The sequence below is a fragment of the Anabrus simplex genome, chromosome 7 (assembly GCF_040414725.1).
Source record: "Anabrus simplex isolate iqAnaSimp1 chromosome 7, ASM4041472v1, whole genome shotgun sequence".
NCBI classification, from domain to species: domain Eukaryota; kingdom Metazoa; phylum Arthropoda; class Insecta; order Orthoptera; family Tettigoniidae; genus Anabrus; species Anabrus simplex.
In genome coordinates, this window is record NC_090271.1 from 6,442,681 (window position 1) to 6,466,696 (window position 24,016).

The 24,016-nt window shown below is 38.4% G+C and overlaps 1 protein-coding gene across 2 annotated transcripts in view; it reads right to left on the bottom strand.

The window, feature by feature from the left end:
- LOC136877202 (mitochondrial fission regulator 2) overlaps positions 1-24,016 on the bottom strand; it is a 168,333-nt gene that overhangs the window by 85,306 nt on the left and 59,011 nt on the right. Inside the window, exon 3 of one of the 2 annotated variants that reach the window (XM_067151019.2) lies at positions 17,389-17,543. In XM_067151019.2, coding sequence (XP_067007120.2) covers positions 17,389-17,543 — 155 coding nt within the window. Of the gene's footprint in view, positions 1-17,326; positions 17,544-24,016 lie in introns of both variants that reach the window. The other variant, XM_067151018.2, reaches the window with a different exon arrangement.

Below are 24,016 nucleotides of genomic sequence, written 5' to 3' on the forward strand. Positions count from 1 at the left end.
ATATTCCCAGAGAATACCTTTGCATTCGCAAAATCTTTAATTATGTGTCAAGAAATGATGTGTTTGAATGTTATTGTGATAGGATTTAAAAATCTGTACTCAACAATTAATAATTAAAAGAAGAGTTACTCAACAATTTGATTAACAAGTTAACAAACAATTTCATCAACAATCTAATTGAAGCTAATGAACGTTTTAATCCAGTTAATGACACTCGTAAAAGTTGCAATCAGTTTTTCCTTTGATTTTGACAACAGGAGTTGGATCCCTATGGCTTCATTAAGTGTTAAATGATTCATTAGTATCAATTTATTTATATTACTAGCTGATGTACCCGTGCATACAGAATTCTAGGTTAGGTAGTGTTCACGTTGTGAGCAAGATTGTATTAACTTGCATAGCTCTTAACTTTACCCTCGAAACGCAAACGTCTTAGGATATTTTCATTGTAATGGTAGGCCCGCTTGCCTACCATCAGTCACAATCATCTTGGGGAGTTCTCATTATAATGCCAGACACTCATTCTCCACCTGCCTTTTTACATCCTCTGAAAGACTGTCTTAGTGCTTTTCCCAAATGAAATAAACATAGGTCATTACAATGACGTCAGTAGGAATGGTGTGAATAATAGCAATTCTTTCATATGAAATACTTTATCAAATAAAAAACAACGCATTTTCTCACTTTTAACGAACAGCACCACGCTGCTGATCTAAGAGTCCAAAGTTCCAGAGCTGGGACGACCAAGCCGCAGATAGCCGTGATCCGCGAATACTCCTAGTCTTTTTTCGGAGCGCGTGGGGGGTGTCAAATAGTGGAGAGTCCCAGGGCAAAGTCTATGCCCTTTTACTAATATCTTTCCTAGGAGTACCCGATGAGTCGGAAAATCTCAATTCATTACACTGGCGGCGGAAAATTTTATCTGATTTGGGGGCAAATTTTTCTTCCATGCCAGAGGAGAAACCCACACTTCACTGTTAATTTGGAATAAAATGAATGTAGAATTTTATAAAAGTGAAGAGGAAGAAGCCTTTCTTAAGAAACGGGTCTTTTCAGGGTTAAATGTTGAGTTATTTAGTAAATTGTGGTGCTATAATTTGGAATAGCCCTAATTGTAATTCTAGACCAGGTCATCCTACTACTACTACTACTACTGTAACGGTTCAAATCCCGTTACAAGATGATATCTGTATTTTTATTATTGTATGATTTTATCTGTATTTTATTATTATTATTATTATTATTATTATTATTATTATTATTATTATTATTATTATTATGTCAGTATTATTATTATTATTATTATGTTATCTGTGATATTGTTACTATTATTGTAATTATCAGTCTTATTTAATTCGATTTTGCAATGCCTGTTGCTTGCAAGATTGTACTTATATGTATGCATATATACGTATGTGTAGATTATCATTAAATACCTGTACAGTGAGAGTTTCGATGTATCAGATGTGGAAGTGACGTTGTTATATTGCTATACCACTGGCGATTCTGCCAAGTCATTGCCAAGTCATGGCTACATCATCGTATTTATTTAGCTATGCGCTCAGAAAGTCGGCCGCCCCAGGCTATTTCACCACTGTATGTAATATCTGTCGCGTAAGTGGGAGTATGTCATTGTTATTTCTGGAGATTACGTAGCTGTGTCAACCAACGTCTATAAAAGGTGGGTGCATATTGTAGCGTCAGTCATTAGTTATACGGATGCAGTACAGTGAAGAAGTCTACTAGATCAAGAGGCCTTAGTTGGTCAGTCAACGAGTGTGAATGAGAGATAGTGAAGACTTAGTGAGCCATTAATTATTGGTCATTGAGAGAGTGAGACCAAAAGATTGGTCGCTCACTCAGTTGAAGACACGGACGCAAGGGCTTACCATGAAGTCAGAGAGGGCAACCCTGGACCTGCCAAGAGGTAATACCATATTGACTTACAAAGAAGTCAGATGATATGGAGAAGAAGCAGTCACAAGGATGTATCACCAAGTTAGGCGTGACACATCTACAGTAAACACCAGATCAAAGGAGTACGTCGTAATTACACTAAAAGTGTTGAAGGTACAGTCAAGTGAATCAGTGAGGGAAATATTTCATATAAATTGTTAAATGTCCGGTCAAGAAGAATTCAAATTCATGCCTAGTTTCTTTCAGTTACAATGTCATAATTTCATATTCTCATCTGTTTTATCGCAACAAGACTCACTATTTTTTATGTATTATTTAAAGAATACCTATATATTGTTCTATCAAACGAATTCATAGTTTCATTTCATTGACAGTAAAATATCTTAACCTCAAAATTAATGGGGAAACCGAACGCCAATCTCCTTTTCCCAGAACTTATATGGTATGTTGTCAAAAGTAAGCTTATTACCCTACACCCTAGAGATAGTCAAGAGTCTCATTCAATTATTGCTGCACTGAGTGGCAGCTGGCGCCCTTCAAATATCGTATGTGTAAGTAAGCAGGTAACAAGTAAGTGTGAGTACAAGGTCCGACGAGTGTGTATTTTATTGAATAGATATTAATTTTCATAATTTCCATTTTAAATGCAGTTTTATATATGTTTCAAAAGTTAGTCAGACAGTTAGGAAAGTTACACCACTACTACTACTACTACTACTACTACTACTACTACTACTACTACTACTACTACTACTACTACTACTACTACTACTACTACTACTACTACTACTACTACTACTAAGTGAGCATCTGCCTTATGTATGCACACTGCTCATTCAAAACAGCGTGTCAGAGTAGGATTGAATAGCTGGAATGAACCAGTGTGTTACGTACCAGCAGTATCAGACAATGTATGAACCAGAGGAATGGCACGCTAAAGAAGAAAGTTTTCTAACTCCCCAGCTATTTTTCGCCAATATTCAGTCAGGCTGTTATACTCGGTACGCAGCAGTAATCCCAACTATCGGAATTGAGTGGCAGCATAAGAGACAGAGAATATCACAACAAACAATCGTCAATGTAATATTGTTGATCAATATTACGCGCTTTCAATATTGTAGACCTTCACATTTAGTTTTCTTCCAACTATAAAACCCCACTCAAATCATAGTCGGTATGGTAAGACTGAATAAGACATAAATAATTGGAAATTGTATTCTCTATAACTTTTATGTAGTAATTTTCGATAGGACTAATAACATAGGTATTTAAAAATTAAATTTTAGGTCCCTTCCCCTAAACTACTATTTCATTCAGGGTGAACAAAATTGTTTATAGCTTCCCGACTCTATATACTGATTTTCACTAAATTCTATTAACCCACTTTATCGTGGCTGGTGTTTATGTGGACTTGGCAACAAAAATGCAAATTCGTGAATATCTCTCGTCATAGCCGATACGGTGAAAATGTATAAAACATAAATGATCGGAAATTAAATTCTATACAACTTTAGTTATGTAGTATTTATCGATAGGACCACTAATAATATAAATATTTGAGAATAAAATTATAGGCCTTCCCCTAAACTACCATTTAACTCAGCGAGGATAATAATATGATTTATAGCGTAGATTGTAGTGGCTCCTCGCCGACTTTACATAACGATTTTCATTAAATTCTCTTCAGCCGTTTTCTCGTGATGCGTGTACATACATACATTCATACATACATACATGCATGCATACATACATACAGACAGACAGACAGACAGACAGACAGACAGACAGACAGACAGACAGACAGACAGACAGACAGACAGACAGACAGACAGACAGACAGACAGACAGACAGACATTACGGAAAAGTAAAAAGTACATTTCCTTGTTACTGGGGACATGACTGATACAGAAATACCATTCTTCTCAAATTCTGAGCAATGTACAGACAAAACTCTTATTTTATATATATATAGCTTATCAGGGTTATAAAATTTTGATTATGTGCTTTAACAGGAGTGATTAAATCTTTTTAAAATGTTTATGATTATCATTTGCTAAGATAATGCATCCCAGTCTCTTCCGTTCATTTAAGCCTGCAAGTTAGATTTAAGTTAGTTAATTTTTGTAGCCGCAGACGGTCTGCGGCCCTGAGAGGCTGGCGTTCATATCTCGGAACGGAGGAGGTGTGGTTGACCTCTCACTGTTGTAAGGGCATTTGTTAGCTCATGTGTTCAGATTACATTTTACAATCAAGATGAGGGGACATTTGTCACTAGACAGAAAAGGTCCCTTGACTATCGAGCTCTGTGGTGTGTGGTCCCATGTGTTCATGACCTGTTCAGGGTAAATTTTGTTGTCACATGGTCCCATGAGCTATGGGGGTATACAGTAGAACCTCGATTATACGTTCCCGGAAACTACGTTTTCCCGTATTATCTGTTCAAATTACGTGGTACCGCAAGCATCCTAATGAAGTCACGTTGTAAAAATCCTGCATTATCCGTTCCTCAAAGAAACTATTCCCGTATCAACCGTTCAGAAATTTCAGTCCCATCAACGCTAAATCCTCGATTACGCGTTTTTCAAGAAACTGTGTCGCACGAAAGGACGGCTACAGCATACTTGCGGATCTTGGTGTTAACGTCCAGTCATTGCGGTAATTTGAGGAAGCTGAAAAGCGATTGGCGGTGAATTTGCATAAGGGACCATCTTAGCATCGCATTCGGGTGGTATTGTTGAGAGAATCGAGCAGAGAGTGTCCACAACAATTGGAAGGACACAGCGCATTTCGACAGCTCTACTTGAAGACGGAACGAGTTTCGTCAAATGTTCGTACTTGCAAAGCGTCTACATTATGTCCAGGGTTAGATGTTTACTTCTTTCTTGCTTTTTCCGAGCGTATTGCCGAACAGGTTTTCGGCACTTCCCTCAAGGGACTGTATAGTCACTGAGCTTTCAGGCAGGAATCTAAACTGATCCTTCTTAAGTAACACAAATTTAGAATTTTAATATTATCGTATACGGTACTATTACGTTATCGAGACCAGAACAGATGTTGCACCTTACATACTTAAAGACAAGGAAGGTTTTGGGATTGCCTGTTACTGTTTTGGTCCTAATGTAAGACTAGGAATTTCACATTATTGTGTTAAAACGTTAAAACCGCAGTCGTTTTAAAACGTTAAAACCGCAGTCGTTTTATTTGCGCACGTTACACGTTACTTTGCATCATTTCGCACTCGTACCGACGAGGACAGCGAGCGCGCTTTCCAGCTGAGCTCAAGGTCGCGAATAACCGTAAATTCGGAAGTTTTGATGATATTTTTTCTCTTTCCAATTTAATCGTGATTAGTGACGGACATAATTGAATATAATGCATTCGAAAACTTGGGAATCGATATTTACATTAGAAACATAACCTTTAAAAGTCGATGTACGCCGTAGGCCTAATTTGCGCGGTACAAGATTTCCACAAACTGACTACGAACAGTATACCGGTGACCAAAGTAACAATGGAAGATTAAAGAAAAGGGGATTTTGCAATCATGTTGGGCGCTTTTGTATCCAATGTGCTTTATTTTATTAGATTAGAGAATTAAAAAATACTTTTGGTCGATTGTTTGGCTTGATGTTATTAGGTTTTTCGAACAGTTCGACCGATCAAAGTTGCTGAACTGAAAGAAGTTTTCAGAGGAAACTGACGAAATTTCCCCGGTAAAACTGAATGTAAAGTTTCGAGACTTTTAAGTCGCGTACCGGTAATTAATTTTTAAAGCCGGCCCCGCGGTCGAACTTGCCTGCTGCTCACCCGGAGGACACAGGTTTGCCTCCCGGCTAGGTCAGGCATTTTTACCTGGATAGTGAGGGATGGTTCCACATTCACTCATTCTACGAGTTCCGGTACCTTTAACTGAGGCGCTGTCTAATGATGAGATGGCGACCCCGGTCTAGAGAGCCCGGAATAACGGCTGAGAGTATTCGCCACATTGACCATGCGTCACCTCATAATCTGCAGGCCTTCGGACCGAGCAGCGGTCGCTTGGTAGGCGGAAAGCCCATTATTGGGGCTGTAGTTTGGTTTGGTTTAGGGGTGTTTGTAAGATTTTAAGTATACATATTTCTTTTTTGTGATGTTTAGCCAAATTGTTCATGGTTCATTCATTCCAGGATTTCCGTTTTACCATGTTGTACGTTTTATTTTCGGTGGTCCCTCCAAAAACGGATAATCGAGGTTCCACTGTATAGTACATTTTGAGCTCAGTGGCGGCTCGTGGGTTGTATATTTGGTGCAGCCCAGCACTCGCATCTGCAGTAAATGTGTAGCCTACATTTTGAATAGGTAAGTTGGATAATCTCGCTAGGAGGAAATAAGGGATCGGGGAGATCTTTTGGTATGATAATGGTCTACAAATATCCGCTGTGTAATTTTCATGCAATTAGGCCTACTTTAAAAAGCACAATGTAACTATAACATTAACTAAAAAACAAATATTACATTCGGTAACGTCTACTGCTTGTACGATAAATCTATCCTTCGGTCCTTTGAAGCAACGAACTTATCAATGATGTCATCGTAAAAGGGCATTGTATCCATCAAATCGCTGAGCAGAGACTTCTCCAGGGATATGGTTGCCAGCGCATTCAACCTCTCCTGCGATGTTGAATTCCTTAAGTAGGTTTTTATCCGCTTAAGGCACGAAAAGCTTCTTTCTACTGAGGAGCTGGTAGACGGTATGGTAAGTATTAATTAAAACAATTTATACGCTTCTTTGAAAACGTCCATGAGTTCATTTTTATTGAGCGACAGAATTATTTCCTCCAAACCTGTATTTTTGTAGGTGGAATCAGAATAGATAAACTGAAGTTCATTTTTTAACCTGTGTGTGTCAAATGTCGTGGGATCCTGTTATTTTCTGATATGTCAACCTCCTCCTTCCATTTCGAAAACGGAGTTTCTCTTAAAATAGAACTAAATCCACGGAGGGTTCCATGTTAAAGCACGCTTTGGAGGGAACAATATTCTTTCACACTATAAGAAAAGATTTAAATACTATAATACTACATGTTTATATCCCTAATGAATTTCAAACGCACTTCCTCTCCAAACATCCATACGACAATAATTATTCTACGCTTCACATAGTAACTATGAAAACGCCAAGAGCTCACCGTGTGATCTGTGCTATTAAATGCTTTTCAAATGCGCTTATGTTATTTACAGTTCAATCACAATTAATCCGCCACACGGCCACGATTCACATTATAACAACGGACATTTATTTTCACTATGAAAGAATACTCCGTGCACCACACGTTCAAATTTATAACAAGCTTCTTGTTACAGCTGGTGTAACAGTAGCCATAACTCTCGCGACAAAATATACTAGTAAATGTGTCTTTGTTTGATTTTGTTTTAGCGTGAGATTGAGATACCAATATTGGCAGCAATGCTGTAGGAGCCCGCATGTGTGTTCAACCTAAGCAGAGAGGGCGGGTTACACGTTTGGTTGGATTCGGATAATATCGTCCCAGCTTGGGCCAAGCAGCCGAATATCCCAGAGACTCGCTGGGCTGCACCACGCCAAATACAACCGTATGCGTACTCATGACAGTCTTGAGCGTTGTCATGGCAACCGTTGTGTTACACATCACAAGTCAGCCCGCGCTGCTTTGAGCATTGAGAGGGCTGCACTCAGTCCGCAGCACTCGTAAGTGAAGCAAACAGCGGTGGTTGCTTAACTATGAGCGCTGCGCATGTTGAGTAATCACAACATATAGAGCGCACTCTTCGGTTTTTTCAACGAATATGTTTTAAACAGAAAATGTAGGGATACAGAAAATGATAGACAATTGTTTTGAGAAATGTTAGTGCAGCCGGGCTGTACCTGATGCACCTGAAAAGCCGCTACTGTTTGAGCTACTTACACAGCTTCAGATTTGATTTTCACAACAAACAACTTGCCTGAAAGGTGCTAGCCTACAACCGATGATATGTTCTCCTAGAGTAATATTTAAAGTATGATAAAACACTTTACAAAATTTGTTGACAAAATTGAATAGGCCTGTTGCTTGCATTTGAGTAAAAGGTGCACAATGCCAAGTATAATATTTAAATAGGATTTAATAAAAATAAAATAAATTCTTGAATATTTTTAGCACCTTGCTTTTCAAGGCACCTAGTATTTTTCTGTTAGCAGTTAAAGCAAGACTCAAATAAAGGAAAAGTTAAGGAACACTACTGAAGATGTAAAGAAGTGGACGTTAACCTAACTTGGAACTATTACTGTAGTGCTAAAAAGACAGATCAAAATTAAATTACAATCACACTTCCAACTTCACTGTTGGCTTCTTCGTACTTGACCTTCTCACTAACACTTGGCTCTCTTCAGCCAGGTCATCTCATGGTACTGAGTTGGAAACAAGGATCCAACAATGGACAAACCTTTACAGCAGTTGTTATACTTGATAAGGTAATACATAGTTATATTATCATCACAACAGTTTCGGCCAACTGGGGCCAACTTCAGTCATACAGATTTAAAAATTGGCATAATTAAAACACTGAAATATACAAAGACATTTAAAAGAGAAAAAACACATTAAATAAGTGTGTGAAAAAAACCAAAACTTGATGACACTCATGTCCACACAATGCAAAAATTAAACTGGCAGGTTATTATGTTGTAACATTCAATCTTGAAAGATAACCTTGATAAACACTTGTGAATGATCTATAAATTAGTGCAGTAGATGTTAAATCTCATACACAGCTCCAAGGGAGCCTTAGGCCAGCGACAAAGGTGCTCTTATAAAGAACATACAAATGCAGTGAAGCACAGAAGATATTCAGCTATGTGCGAACACATGCATAACAACAATCACAGTTTTACTAACACAGAAAAGGACATGAAATTACTAAACCCAGTTCAGAAAGGAAATTACATGAATATCTTGGAGAAACTGCTTATGTACTTGTCACAAAAAAGGAAACAGTGATTTAAATTTGAATGAAATTTCAGCAGAAGAAAATTCACTGTTTAAATTGGCAAACTCGTAATGTTAAAAAAAGAAAATTAAATAGTAATGAGTCTAAGACCTTCATCCCCATCAAAGCTCAGAACAAAAAATCTTCCAATAAGAGTTAAGAAGTCACAACCTTATCACATTGATTACCACAGCTGATTTGCGTTCACAGTCTCAGAAGAACAAGTGTTCAGTGTTGTCTGAGTGGACCATTTTATTAGTTTAAGGTCTCTCACAACGAAAAAGTACACATATTATGTAATTTCAATTATTTAAGTAATGTTATGATTATAATTGAACATCTGTTTATTTTAATCCCGTCATTGAAATTGTGAAATACTTTTGCTAAAGAAGACAATGATATGTTCTCAAAACATGTACAAGTAATTAACATATATTAATTTGTTTTTGATTGGTATTGACAAGGCAGATTCTTTATCTCCTGTTTTCCAGCGCAGCAAGTTTATCTTATTGTGGGATCAATCACCATACTTGTACCTTTTGCCCAATCAATTACAATAATATTAGCTCATCTTGTGGAAAGACATCCTACTTCTTCACAAAGGCTTCCAGCAAGCAGTGAGCAATCTGCATTGTGCCGACTGATTCTCATCAGCTCTCTCTTACGACACAACCCTAATACATGAACTTGTTGCATCTTCTGTAACACTCCTTCCGGGGAGAGATTCAAACTGGGACAATATTACAGTCCATTTTAATTGCTTCTGTCCATTGTCCACATGAGATACCTCTCTTATTACTGATCCAAGCATTTCCTTTCTTCCAGTGGGAAAAGAATATTACTCCCTTACCCTTGGATGGTAATGTGCATCAACTTCTACAGGGACCTTCACGGAGTACTTTTTGGATGTGCTAGGGAAGAGGGTTTTCGAGATGTTCATCCTTGATAAAAATGTTGATTCCCATAGGCAAGCGTTCAAGGCAATGGGCGATTTCAGTACGGAGCTTTCTAGAAGCTTCGATGTGTGGGCTTCTGTAACGGACTCCTCACTTCACCGGCAACTACAGTTATGAACTTCGCCACGCACATAACCTTTTTCTACTATTAATATAGACTTACCCTCATCATGACATAAACTGTATTTTCTCTCCAACTGGAACTTACATACTTATGTGAATTTGTACACATCATACCTTGCATGAACTCTGCTCTATCCACCTTAACGGTCTACGATAAACTAACTTCCTTTTTGCCGGCTGACTTCATGTGACATCGCCTGGTTTGTCGCGCATGCTCCACTAACCTCTGGAATCTTCCAGACATATTTCTCATTATTTCCCTCTACTCCACACTATAAATACCTTGCCTTCCTCTGAATATATTGAGATGGACTTTGGCCTGTGTGGAGGGAGCAACATCCAACATCAACTCCATCCTTAGGGACATGTGCCCAGAAGTCTCCATTTTCGGGCAGTTGGTACAATTTGGTTCATGATGAGGTATGACAAACTGATTTCTTTACTGTAAATACCTTTAGTTGCATTGGAGATACTTTCCTTCCAAACTCTGACTGGGAGCATCTTGTCTTTTTTGTATTTAAACTCTTCATTGATGAACCTAGTAACGACTTTCTTTCTAAACGTGCGTGTGGTGTATTGGCAACTGTGCACACATTTCTATCCGTTCAGTGCTTCGCCATTTGAGTTTCTGATTGTTGTGAAACTGGTTCACTTGAAGTATATTGTGATTATTCCCCTGTAGAACTACGTTACTTTGTGTCAAGTGGTTGTGACTTGCATATAGCATTTAGATTTTTGACACAATTCACAAGTTTGAACAAAGTTGTGAATAGACTTACGCATTTGAGGCCAAAAGAAAAGAGAGGCTATACGGTTGTACGTTTTAGTGATGCCTAGACGCCCGCCCACAGGGGAGGAATGATAATATTGCAAGATCATGGGTTGAAGAGCCTGTGGAAGCACCACTTTAGGAGAAGCTTTCTTAGTGGGTTTGTAGACCAAGAGATCTTTAAAAATGGTAAAGGGACCCTGATAAGAGGGGTCAGAGATGGATTGTTTGAGTTGGATGCAGAACTGATCGATGAACTGATGCGACTGACAAGATTGAAATGAAAGAGGAAAGTCTGTTAACGAAAAAACAGCATTAATAGAGGAAGATGAAGGTATCATAGAGACATCCGGGGGTAAATCGTCAGTTGTACTTGACTGAGGAGCGGAAGTGTCAAATAAGCGACTAAGAGCGTCAGCTACAGAATTCTCAGTGCTAGAAATAAACTTAAGGGAAAACTTGAATCTGGACAATCGCATGAGCCATCGGCCAGTTCTACCAATCTTAGGTGCATTGTGTAACAACCATGAGAGAGCCTGATTATCTGTCTTTACAAGGAATTCTTTATGCTCCAAATATTCAGCAAAGTGTTCAATGGTATTTAATAAGGCCAGGGCTTCACGCTCAAAGATAGAATATTTCCTCTCAGTAGGAGAAAGAAGTCGACTGAAATAGGCGATAGGTAGAGGAACATCATTAACAACCTGAGTTAGAACACCAGCAACAGCAAGATTAGAAGCATCAGTATGTATTTCAAAAGGTAGGGAGAAATCAGGAAATTGAAGAATGGGAGCATGCATCAAAAGAGATTTAAGCTGAAGAAAGGCGTCCTGTTGAGACTGAGTCCAGTGAAAGGAACATTTTTACGTTTCAGATAATTGAGAGGCTCAGCAATGTGAGAAAAGTTAGGAATGAATCGGTGGTAGAAAGAAACCATGCCTAAAAAGGTGCGCGTTCGCTTGAGATTTTTGGGAGGTGGAATGTTAGAAATAGCAGAAGTACGTTCGGGTTCGACAGCTACTCCCTGAGATGACACAATGTGACCTAAGAACTTTATAGAAGTTTGAGCTAGGGAAATTTTAGAGGGGTTAACTGTCGGACCAATAGAACGTAATCTGGAAAGAACTTGGTGTAGATGAGACATGTGGGACTCAAAATCTGGGCTAAATATTAAAAGATTATCGATATAAGGATAGAGACATTTATACTTAAAACCTGAAAATAGAGAATCAACTAATCTCTGCATAATTTGCGAGCCCAAGTTCAATCCAAAAGGAACTTTTGTGAACTGAAAAAGGCCATTTGGGGTGATAAATGCAGTAAGCCTGCTACTACGAGAGTCCAAGGGGATTTGGTAGTAAGAAGAATTAAGATCCAAGAGAGAAAAATATTTAGCTTTAGAAAAAAAGTGAAAGGCGTTTTGCATTTTAGGAATGGGGTAAGAATCATAGAGTATTTTGGAGTTCAATTTCCTATAATCAATGACCAGGCACGAAGAACCATCAGGCTTGTCGACTAAAAATGCCGGAGATGCGTAATTGGAAGAAGACGGGACAATGGTACCATCCTGAAGCATTTTGTGAATAATGTCATCCATTTTGGCCATCCGAGGAGGGCTAAGATGGTAAGGAGGCGAACGAACAGGCATTTCATCAAGTAAATCAATATGAGCCTGATAATTAACGACAGAGCCTAGAGTGTCTGTGATAACATCGGCATATTCAGATTTCAAGGCCTCAATTGCATCTAGTTGGGGAGCAGTGGCATAAATATGCTGATGACTGAAGACGTGGTTCATAGGGAAATCGAGGGGGTCTACCAAAGGAATTTGAACGTGTGGATTGAAAAAAAAGGAGATAGAGGCCATAGCAGTATTATAAATAAGGCCAGTATGAGCAAAAAAAATCATACCCCAGTATAACAGGAAGTGAGCAATTATTAACCACTTGAAATTCAAATGGCCAAGAAAATTTGGAAATTTTAACATTAAGTTTTAGTTGACCCACGATTTCAAGAGTGTGTTGAGATATGGAAAGACATCTGAGGGTGGAAGGGCGCAATTGAAGATGCGGATGCGTTTGTAAAAGTTGCTGAAAAAAGGAGAAACTGATTAGGGAAATTGCAGAACCTGAATCTAATAAGGCTAAGGAGGGAGTGTTATGTAACTGTACAAGAGTATATGACTGTGATTTAGTAGCCGAAGAGAATGTTGACAAAACATAAGGCAGATTTTGCCCAAGAGGTCGTGAGCTGCCTACTGACGACGGGAATTGAAGTTTCCCCAAAGTAGAATTGGTACAATTTTGTGCTAAGTGCCCCATAGCCTGACACCGATAACAGCGAAGACGAGAGACATCACTCTGAGAAGGTGGACGAGTGGTAGGAGGCGTGCAAGTTGTTGAAGTGTTAAACTGGGGAGGTGGAATGGAAGAATAATAAGAAAAATTACTATGGGTATTTAGAATATCTAGTTGAGCAATGTTGTAAAGCTGAGGAATAGTAGTGGGTGGCGTAAAGGGATTGATGATTTGACGGACAGCTAGAGAGGCATAAAATCGAATAAGAGAGAAAATTTCCTGGGGATGTTGAGCAATAGCTAACACATCAGAATAGCCGATAATAGAGTCAAGATAATCATAAGCCGATTCATCTGGACGTTGATGACGTCTGATATATTTGTTACTCAGTTGTTGTCGAATTTCATAAGGCAAAAAATAAGTGTGTAAAACTGAGCAAAACATGAGCCCAATCATGAGAAGACTTCATATATTGGAGCCAAAAATTACTAAGATGACCAGAGGTTTTTGGGTAAAGCAACGAAAGCAATTGGGAAAATGGAGCCAAGTCAGTTTGTAGAAATTTGCGAACTAAAAAAAGCCATTGTGTCAAAGTATCAGGATCAGTAGACTGAATGAGGGGTACCTGGTCAAGACATTTAGTCAAAATATGGAAATTAAGTGGTTGATGTGAAGAAGGGGTGTGATGATATGGAGATTCATAAAAATATTGCTGAGAAGGGGATTGTGGTGGAGTTCGCAAATTGGGAGAGTAATGCTGTGCTGATTGAGTTTTATTGGCAGAAGGCGGAGGTGCCTGATTAAGTGGAAGTTTAGATTCAGCAGTAAAAAGAGAAAGATCAGGATAGAGAGGGGTGTTAGGTTGAGGCGGGGGTGGTAAAGATTCAGAGGATGAACTAGAAGAGACAGTAGTAGTAAGAGTACTAGATGTGGAAGTAAGATCAGAATTACAAGTAACAAAAGGATTATAAGACATATTAGTAAAAGGATTTGGATCAGAAAAGTTGAAATGAGGATCAAATGAAATGTCAGAAGTGTCCAAAGTGTAAGGAGAAAAATTGTCAGAAAAATAAGCCATGTTGAAAGAGATGAGAAAGAAAAAAGCAAAGTCTAGCGAGGAGAAACACTAAACCTCACAAGAAAGAAATAAGAGAACTACGGCAGTAACAGGGAGAAGATTTAGAGTGGTAGTGAACTGCACAAGTCATATATTAATTGCGACTTTGTACTCTGCTACCATGTGTAACCCATTAAGGGGTTATATGCATATATATATAAATATAATAATACTGCCGAGGGAATCACAAAGTATCGGTGCCACCGAGTAATTTCAATCTGTAGGTAGTAATATTACGCAGCGAGTTAAATGCCAAATTGAGAATGGAGGCCGTAGTAAAAAAAATCTCCAATAAGCATTCCAGAGTAACAACAGATAGCGCAGTGGAAACCATGCTACATAAAATTAGAAAATTAAAAGAGAATGTGAGGAGAAATAAGGGACATGACGGGTGAAAATAGATGAGAAACCAAGATAAAATTTGAAAACATATATTAGAATAATAAATCAAAACTCTAACAATTTACATGAAAGGAGAACTATACAAATATGAAATTTTCCCAACCACATATACAAAACACAGATTCATTATAGTAAAATAAGATATCCAAGAGAAAGAAAGCAAACGAGAGAGAATAGCGCAGGAATGGAAAGGGACGAGCAAGGAAAGGATAAATATGGCTGTAAAAAGAGAAACCCAGAACGAGAAAAAGAGGATGTTCACAGTTACCAAATTCGAGTATGCCAGCAGAAAATCTTCTGAGCAAAATCTAAATGCTATATGCAAGTCACAACCACTTGATACAAAGTAACGTAGTTCTACAGGGGAACCAGTTTCACAACAATCAGAAACTCAAATGGCGAAGCACTGAACGGATAGAAATGTGTGCACAGTTGCCAATACACCACACGCACATTTAGAAAGAAAGTCGTTACTAGGTTCGTCAATGAAGAGTTTAAATACAAAAAAGACAAGATGCTCCCAGTCAGAGTTTGCAAGGAAAGTATCTCCAATGCAACTAAAGGTATTTACAGTAAAGAAATCAGTTTGTTATACCTCATCATGAACCAAATTGTACCAACTGCCCGAAAATGGAGACTTCTGGGCACATGTCCCTAAGGATGGAGTTGACGTTGGATGTTGCTCCCTCCACACAGGCCAAAGTCCATCTCAATATATTCAGAGGAAGGCAAGGTATTTATAGTGTGGAGTAGAGGGAAATAATGAGAAATATGTCTGGAAGATTCCAGAGGTTAGTGGAGCATGTGCGACAAATCAGGCGATGTCACATGAAGTCAGCCGGCAAAAAGGAAGTTAGTTTATCGTAGACCGTTAAGGTGGATAGAGCAGAGTTCATGCAAGGTATGATGTGTGCAAATTCACATAAGTATGTAAGTTCCAATTGGAGAGAAAATACAGTTTATGTCATGATGAGGGTAAGTCTATATTAATAGTAGAAAAAGGTTATGTGCGTGGCGAAGTTCATAACTGTAGTTGCCGGTGAAGTGAGGAGTCCGTTACACTTCTCACATGCATCAGCCTCTTGCAAATATTTATATGCTGAATGAAAGCTTCCCATTGAGCTATCATTGCATCTAGTATGACAGTAGGTAATACAAAATTTTCTTTAATAAAATTCATTGCTTTATCAATGTCACCAAGAAGAAGAAATGGTGTATGGCTTTTAGTGCCGGGAGTGTCCGAGGACATGTTCGGCTCGCTGAGTGCAGGTCTTTCGATTTGATTCCCTTAGGCGACCTGCGCGTCATGAGGAGGATGAAATAATGTCAATAAGAAATTTCATTTGTCGGGTTTTTCAGAGGTGCACACTGGAATGCAATGTAGCCAAATATATTCGTTGAGTATGTTTTGCTTCCAATCTGGCAAGAAAAGGGGTGAACTAACCAATGGGTTCAAATTCCTTTGAGCCGATTGATTCCTGCAGAAGGATTCAATTTAAATTCACCTTAGTATGTTACTCCCAAGGTACCATCTTGTTCCATCAAGTAAAATGCACTCGACTGTATTCCCATCCAGATTTGTAAGAGCAGAGGTGATCGGCTATCTTTACATATCAATATGGCCTTACTTTCCACAGTATTCGTTTGGAGTCCAATCTTGGCTAAAGAAGTTGTTATTAGATCTGTAATATGTTCAGCTGCTGCTTTGTTCTTGCAGAGAAACACCAAATGATCGGCAAAAGTAAGCACAGTCAGATTTTCCATACACAGGATTAAGTTGTACGCATATCCCTCACTTAATTCACTCACAACATGATTGACTGCTAAACTGAATAGTCTAGGAGAGAAAGGAGCACCTTGAGCTACAACTTGTTCTAGTTGTTCCGTTAATTTGTATGCCGGTTGAATTTTCATTAAGCAGATAAATAATTAGTGTTCTAAGTTTTTGGTGAAACAAACACGAATGGTGCTTAGAGTCCATTCTCTATATTCTCATGGTATACATTATCAAACACCTCAGAGACAGCTCGGATTAATATTGTTCTACCATGCCTGGAACATGAGATGTATCCCCAACGAACCAATTAAGTTGCAATGAAAGAAATGGTTTGGTATGTACTGAGTTCTTTAATAACTTTTAATCTTACTCCATCTTTCCCAGAAGCAGTGTATATACTAATTCCCTGACATGCATTAAAAATTTCATCTCTGGTTATTACAATTTTCTCAGTTTTTTGAAAGTACTGGTCTGGCACACCTCAACGTATTTATTAAGCAAGTGTACAGTATACTGTTAGAAGCAAACAGACTGCTGTAATTCTCAGAAACAGTTGAAACACTCAGTTTGAAATCTTCTTCTTTTTTTTTCCTATTTGCTTTACATCACAACGACACAGATAGGTCTTATAGCGATGATAGGATAGGTAAGGCCTAGGAGTGAGAAGGAAGCGGCCGTGGCCTTAATTAAGGTATAGCCCCAGCATTTGCCTGGTGTGAAAATGGGAAACCACGGAAAACCATCTTCAGGGCTGCCGACAGTGGGATTTGAACCCACTATCTATCGGATACAAGCTCACAGCTGCGCAACCCTAACCACATGGCCAACTCACCCGGTTAAAAATCTTCTAAGGATAGGAAAGAGATAAGGAGTAATATCCTGTAAATTAAGTATAATAAGTGTAGTCACTCAAAAAACAATGTTCCTTGCAGACTTAATTTCAATTATTATCAAAAAATAATACAAACCCTGTGGATACTCACACGAAACATTATAGGTTCAATGTTTCTGAGAGACTTATACAACACCATAGGCTCATTTTTACCTCGATACTTGGGCTGAGACAAGATTTGATCCACCAGAGACTTTAACTGCAGAATTTCTTGTTCAAGCGATGAAATTTTCTTGAGTTGGACATCGTCAAAAGAATCAACATTGTCGCAAGTTGATGTAACAACATCCGGTTGGCTCCGACTATGACTAGAAAGAAAAAGAACATTGTCAAGTTACTGTGATTCAAATCAAAGGGAGAAATGCCACGTTCAGGCAATATACAGTAAAGATACATAACCAGCAGTCCTCAGTCAGACAACCACTCTATAAACATACAGACAAAATATAATGGACATTCTTGTAGCGAAATCACATTGGCGAAGTTATTTTAGTTACTTCAAACTTTCTGCTGCCTGCCGCTGTGCTTCAGGAAAGGTGGACAAAGACAGAGACAATGCAGGACTGTGTTTCTCTCTTACAGCCACACACAGTATAAAAACACACAATTGTCAATCAGTTTCTCCTCTTGTCTGTTGGTTTCAACAACATTCTTTATTATTTAACATGCACAAAGATGCGATGCTGCCACCCAAAAGGAATGAAACAACACGCAATCATTCAATATGGCCCCCTTCTACTTCAATGTACGGTGTGGTACTGACCTTTCGACCCTGTTCAGGATGTGTGGTGTCTCACAAACAACCTGGAAAGCTGCCTCGATCTTGGTACAAGGTCATCTTCTCTTTATACAGGGTTCGCACACACTAAAAGCTTCACGTAACTCCACAACAAAAACTCCATGTGCGCAGGCCCACCTCAGCCTACCCATCCCCTGGTGCGGTGGAGCGCCATCATGACAGCCAAATACACAGAGGAACATCTTTTAATAACCCAGGCAGTGATTCTACCAAGAAATGGCAAGGAGGAAGGACATATAGTCAACAACAATGCCGGCTGGTTTAATATCGTACTACCACATCAAAGGTGCTTTGTGACACAAATATGAGAAAGGGCTATGGCTTTAATTAAGGCACAACCCCCAACTTTTTGTCTGATGTGAAAATGGGAAACTGCATAAAACCATCTTCTGCTGAAATGTACTTGCTACTGTCACGTGAGGGTTTTCTTCTGCCCAAAAATTTGGATTTCTGGAGTTTGTCATGCATTTTCTCATAAATGTAGCTTAATTTATGAAAAGAAGCGATGACAAGAAGTGTGGAATAGTCCCGCAGTTGTTTAAGACCCACCTTGCACTGTGGCTAATCTAGCGGTGTTAGTTCTTGCTAAGGGTGCAACAATTGTCCGTTATTCCATACCCTCCACACCGTCATATGAGAATCGTGGCAGACCTCTTACAGCCTCTTCATACTCTGGCTTCTCTCCTGTTGCCATGTGCATATCACCCATTTCTTCGTTGGTGCACTGAAACAGAGCCATTGTAACCAATTAGTAACCAATGTGCGCTGCCTACTGGAGCTGGGAAGTGACTGTGCGAAACGAATTGCATTCTGTCTCAGTCTACACTCCACTTCCCCTCTGCTCCCTTCCCTACTCTCAAGCATAACAGCGAGCAGCAGCTCGCACTGTGGCACAGAAAATACAGTGAGTTGATCAATACGAATCGTGACCCAGGAGTAACAAACGTAAAATTTTCTCCACCAAACCGATTCACCATCGTTCTTTACATAACATGAAGAGCATCACTAATAATTTTCTTGGTATAATTAAGTTCCATCTGGTATATGTCCACAGGTTACATACAGTAAAATAACAATACACTGTACATACAGGGCAACAGGGAATGTTCTCCGCAGCTCCTACGTGCTGCATGAGCAGTTAAGTTGGCTTGTATCAAAACAAAACAAACAGTAAACTTTGTACTCACCACAGCAATTTATAACAGATGCTGGAAGTGTCCAACACGTCTACACATATTGTCGAAGACATTCACTAAAGTTTCTTGCGTAATGGACTGCACATAATTAATGATATTCACTTTAAGTTCATCAATCGTTTTTGGATTAGTTTTGTACACCTCAGATTTTGCCACACTCCCAAGGAAATAATCTCGTGGCGTTAAATCGGTAGACCGTGGTGGCCAGAGACTTTTAGTTATTATTCTATCACCAAAAAATGTATTTAAAAGATGAAGAAATAAGTATAAATAACCACCTAATCGATACTTTATTATTGCCTCAGGCAAAATTGAATAAAATTAAAACTTACAGGACATGTCTCCAAAGAACTTTTATTTGTGTTTATTGTCATAATGTTTTTTCTTTTCAGTTCTTTATTTATACAGCTGAAGAGGACCACTAAGTGGTCGAAACATGTCCTGTAAGTTTTAATTTTATTCAATTTTGCCTGAGGCAATAATAAAGTATCGATTAGGTGGTAATTTATACTTACTTCTTGATTAAACATCGATGTATGTATGTTTAGTCCTCAGCCCGAAGGCTGGTTGGATCCTCAACAGCTCAACCATCAGCTGTCATAAATGGCCTAGGCATCACTGAAGAGGCGTACTAGGGAAATGGTCATGAAATGGACAACTTGTAATTTAAAAGATGAAGCGACTGGTGGGACATATGTGCTGTAGCATTGTCCTGTTGAAAGAAAGAACATTCAATTTCATATTCATTCAACTGAGCAATAAACTTGTAAATTATCTCTGAGCAGTAGAGATCAGAATTCACTGAACTGTCAAAGAAGATTGACCAAATTCGTGAGTTTTGGGAATTTACATAAGTGAAACCAGGCTTCATCTGAAAAAAAAAGTTTTATTTAAAAAGTCACCTCCATGCCGATTTATAAATCTTTGGAACCATTCACAGTACAGAACTCTTTTTTCATTATCAGTTTCCTGTAATTCATGAAACATGGTAACTTTACAAGGGAACAATCGAAGCTTGTCTCTTACAGCTTTATGCGCTGTCCACTTAGAGATTCTTGTTTCTCAAGCTAATTTGTGTGTTGATTTACTTAGAATTCACAGTATTATATCGGAAATTTTGTCATGTTTTTCATCTGTTAAAAGCGTAGGCCTACCTGTTCCCGGTACATCATGAACTGAGCTAATCACACGAAATTTACTTATCAAATGCCAAACGGTATCCCGGTTTGGACATTTTGAACTAGGAAACCACGCCAGAAATTTTAGTTTCACATTTTCTGTAAATCGATCACCTTCGCGTAAAACATATTCTACCAAAAAAGCTCTCTCTTCAGTAGTAAACATTACCGCCTGTATCCTGTTGCACTATTCCAATAATCTATCTGAACGCTCGCTTACTGCACTACGCACTGACGATTTCAACAGCTCACACGTGTGGCCTTCCCTGTACTGCTATCCTGTCGACCTTGGCGTGTCGGGAAGTGAGCACGACAGACATGACACCGTGCTGCCAACTAAACAGCTGATGCTACCTCACATTCCCTGGAGCCCGTTATATGTACAGTAAAACCTCGTTAATTCAAAGTCGTTGGGACTCAAAAACCAGATTTCAAATTACGTGATTTCGAATTAACCGCCAATTCACAATTCAGAAGTACCAACCCTTGCTGCATTACAAAATATTCTAAGGCCCGTTACTGCATGCAGTTAACCTTGATTCACAGTTTATACCTTTCAAATGCCATGAAAAAAGAACTATTTTCAAAATGTATCCAAGAAGGTATATTTACAGTATTCAAATAATGCACTTGGATATCTCGCTGGCAAACATAACCTCACGCAATGAAAGAAAGAAAAAAAGCACGATTCAAAGACGAGAAGAAATCTATGCTGGCTCCCATGTGCAAGTGCTTTATTCATTGGATTACTATACTGTATGCATTTAGATGCCTTGTATTTACACAGAAAGTACCTGATGCCCTTAAAATCGAACTTTCCTATGACTATCCTTGTACGATTTCCCACCATGGCACTTCTCTCGTACTTCAGAAATGTAAATACTTGCTAAATCACAATACATGTAATCAGCTCGATTCACGGTTTAAACCTTTCAAATGCCATGGGAAAAAACGATTTCCGACATGTATCCAACAAGGTGCATTTACAATGTTCAAATAATGCACTTGGATAAATCACTGACAAACAAAACCCCACGCAACGAAAGAAAACAAATCACACAATTCAAAGATGAGGATAAATTATGCTGGTTCCCCTGTGCAAATGCATTATTTTTTGGATTTCTGTACTGTTTTGCATTTTTAGATGCTTTGTACTGGCACGGAAAGTGCCCGACGCCTTTAAAACATTGTAGCTTATCGAACTTTCCTACGATGAGGGGATAAAGTTCCTCACTTTCATGTGCATTGCAACGCACTACAATGACCGCCATCCCCCACTCTTGTACGATTCTCCGGCTGGCACTTTCTCCTTTAAAACCATAAGACCATTTGGGTTCGCATTAAAATAAAGCAATGCAGTTTCATCGGCAATGACAATATTGTTCGGTGCCTACGAATTTATTATATGAGCCACGTTTTTTCGTCAACTGTCGGCATTGCCAGTGTTCGTGGATTCTGTTTTTCCGCACGCTGCCTGTTGCATGATATTATGGTGGTCCTTAAAAGGTTGAATACAAAAGAATTCCGAATTCATTCAACTTAGTAATCATGAAGCGCACTGTAGACCCACCAAAGTGAGTGTAAATGCGGAAAGCTACGGTACCCCTCCACGTCCCAGAACATGCATTCTATTAAGACGCCAATAAATTTCGAGTTGAAATTACCCTGTAACATACTACTGTCTTAAAATGTAAAGGCAGTTTCGAATTAAAAGTCTCAAATTCAGTAATGGGGCCGACATTGTACTTCGAATTACGAATTATCCGTATTTCGAATTAAACAATTTAAATAACACACAAAACTGTATCTCACGTTTCCGGAAACGAGACCTTCTTTGAATTAGATGGGATTTTGAATTAACCAATTTCGAATTATCGAGGTTCTACTGTATAGTGTGACAGTATGCTTCTTTCCGAATGACTAAATATCAATTGATATGACGAGAAACACCTGGCCTCTCTTTTGTGTCGTATTTCCCTAGTGGAGCGGCGAAATGCTACCAATTGAGCGGGTACGGACTAGCTCGACACAAAAAAAAAAGAAGAGAGAAGAAATAAATGATTTTGTACCCTCACAGCTGTCTTTCATCTTATAAATGAAAGAAGATGTAACTGGGAAGTGTTAACAGTGCGATCTACTGTAATTACAAAATTCGTGCAAATATGAAACTAGGTCATACAGTGATAACAATGTTATACTTAAATTACAATATTAAGAATTTAATTTATATTTAAATCTTTGACAACATACGTGTGACTTTAGTACTAATTAAATCTAATGAGCTAACAAGAATTCAGTATCTGAACTGATCTGTATTTCCGACGACTAGTGGGGGAAAGTGCTCTACTTAAATGAGGCAATATGCATGTTCATTCTCATTCTGCTTTTTCTCATCGGGAACGTCGCTGCATATCTGCACTTTGGAACGTCAGTACGAGATGTTATTCTGCTTTTGACTGTCACAGTGGACAGTAAGGCGACTTATTCGAATGCCAGACTGGAGTTTGTAAAATTGTGCCTGCTTTAACAACTTAAACCAAATCTACTTAACCAACAGACATCGAATATGATTGAATTATTAGAAAGAAAGTACGTATCTTTCATTTATAGTTAAAGGGACTGTGCCTAGGATTATTACTAATTATTCTGTGCAAGTTTCAGTGAACTACTCTGGGACTGCACACGTGAAGAGGATCTCTACAGCCACCATTACACAAGGATGAATTTCGTGGCCGTGTTCAACATGTCTTTCACCATGAGCTACTAAATCATCAGACCGTCGCCAACGGAGGAGAAATGCAGGGATATTCACCCTAAATTGGTCAATTAAGGACGCCCCATAACACAACATGAAGCCAGCAGTTTAAGTTAAGTCAACTACGTCTTATACTAAATATCTGTTCTATGCAGTTGTTCATTTCTTTTTATTCTTATGGTGTGGTCTTGTAGCCTACCATTAGCTCAATTTATCTTTCTTCTCTTAATTACTCAAGTGAATGTGTTGAAATGTGAATCATTGAGTCACATAAAAGTACAGGTTTTCCTAACCACGTGTTACATGCTCATGACAGTGACGAATCATTGAAAGTTTATCCATGTGTTATCATGATCATCCTTCTAAATTTAATGAATATTACAATATCTGTGAGTTGATATGTGTCACATGAATCTTAAGTGTGGTATTATTTTTCTATTCTTTATTAATATTTTGGGAATATTTGGAGTTTACACTCATACCTCGTGGTGATTGAACTTAGTGTCATCAGGATATTAATTCAGAGATAATTGTTTAATTTGGAGTACCTGAGTAAAAGTATACGACTACGAGTGTTATATTTAATCCTCAAGACTGATTTGATAAATTAAGACTTGTTTCTTGTATGATATTTTGCGACTTTTCCTGACCACGTGTTTTGTGTGATATACGATTATGGATTATGATGGTAACGTTGTAAGTTTTTAAGTGGAATTTATTGAGTTAATGGATAATTAATGAGTGTGATTATAGTCTTCAGATAGTGAATTCTGACATATATTGTGTTGTGATATTCAATGATTTGACATTTGAAGGTCAATGGAGATGAATAACAGTATCATTCGTGTACACG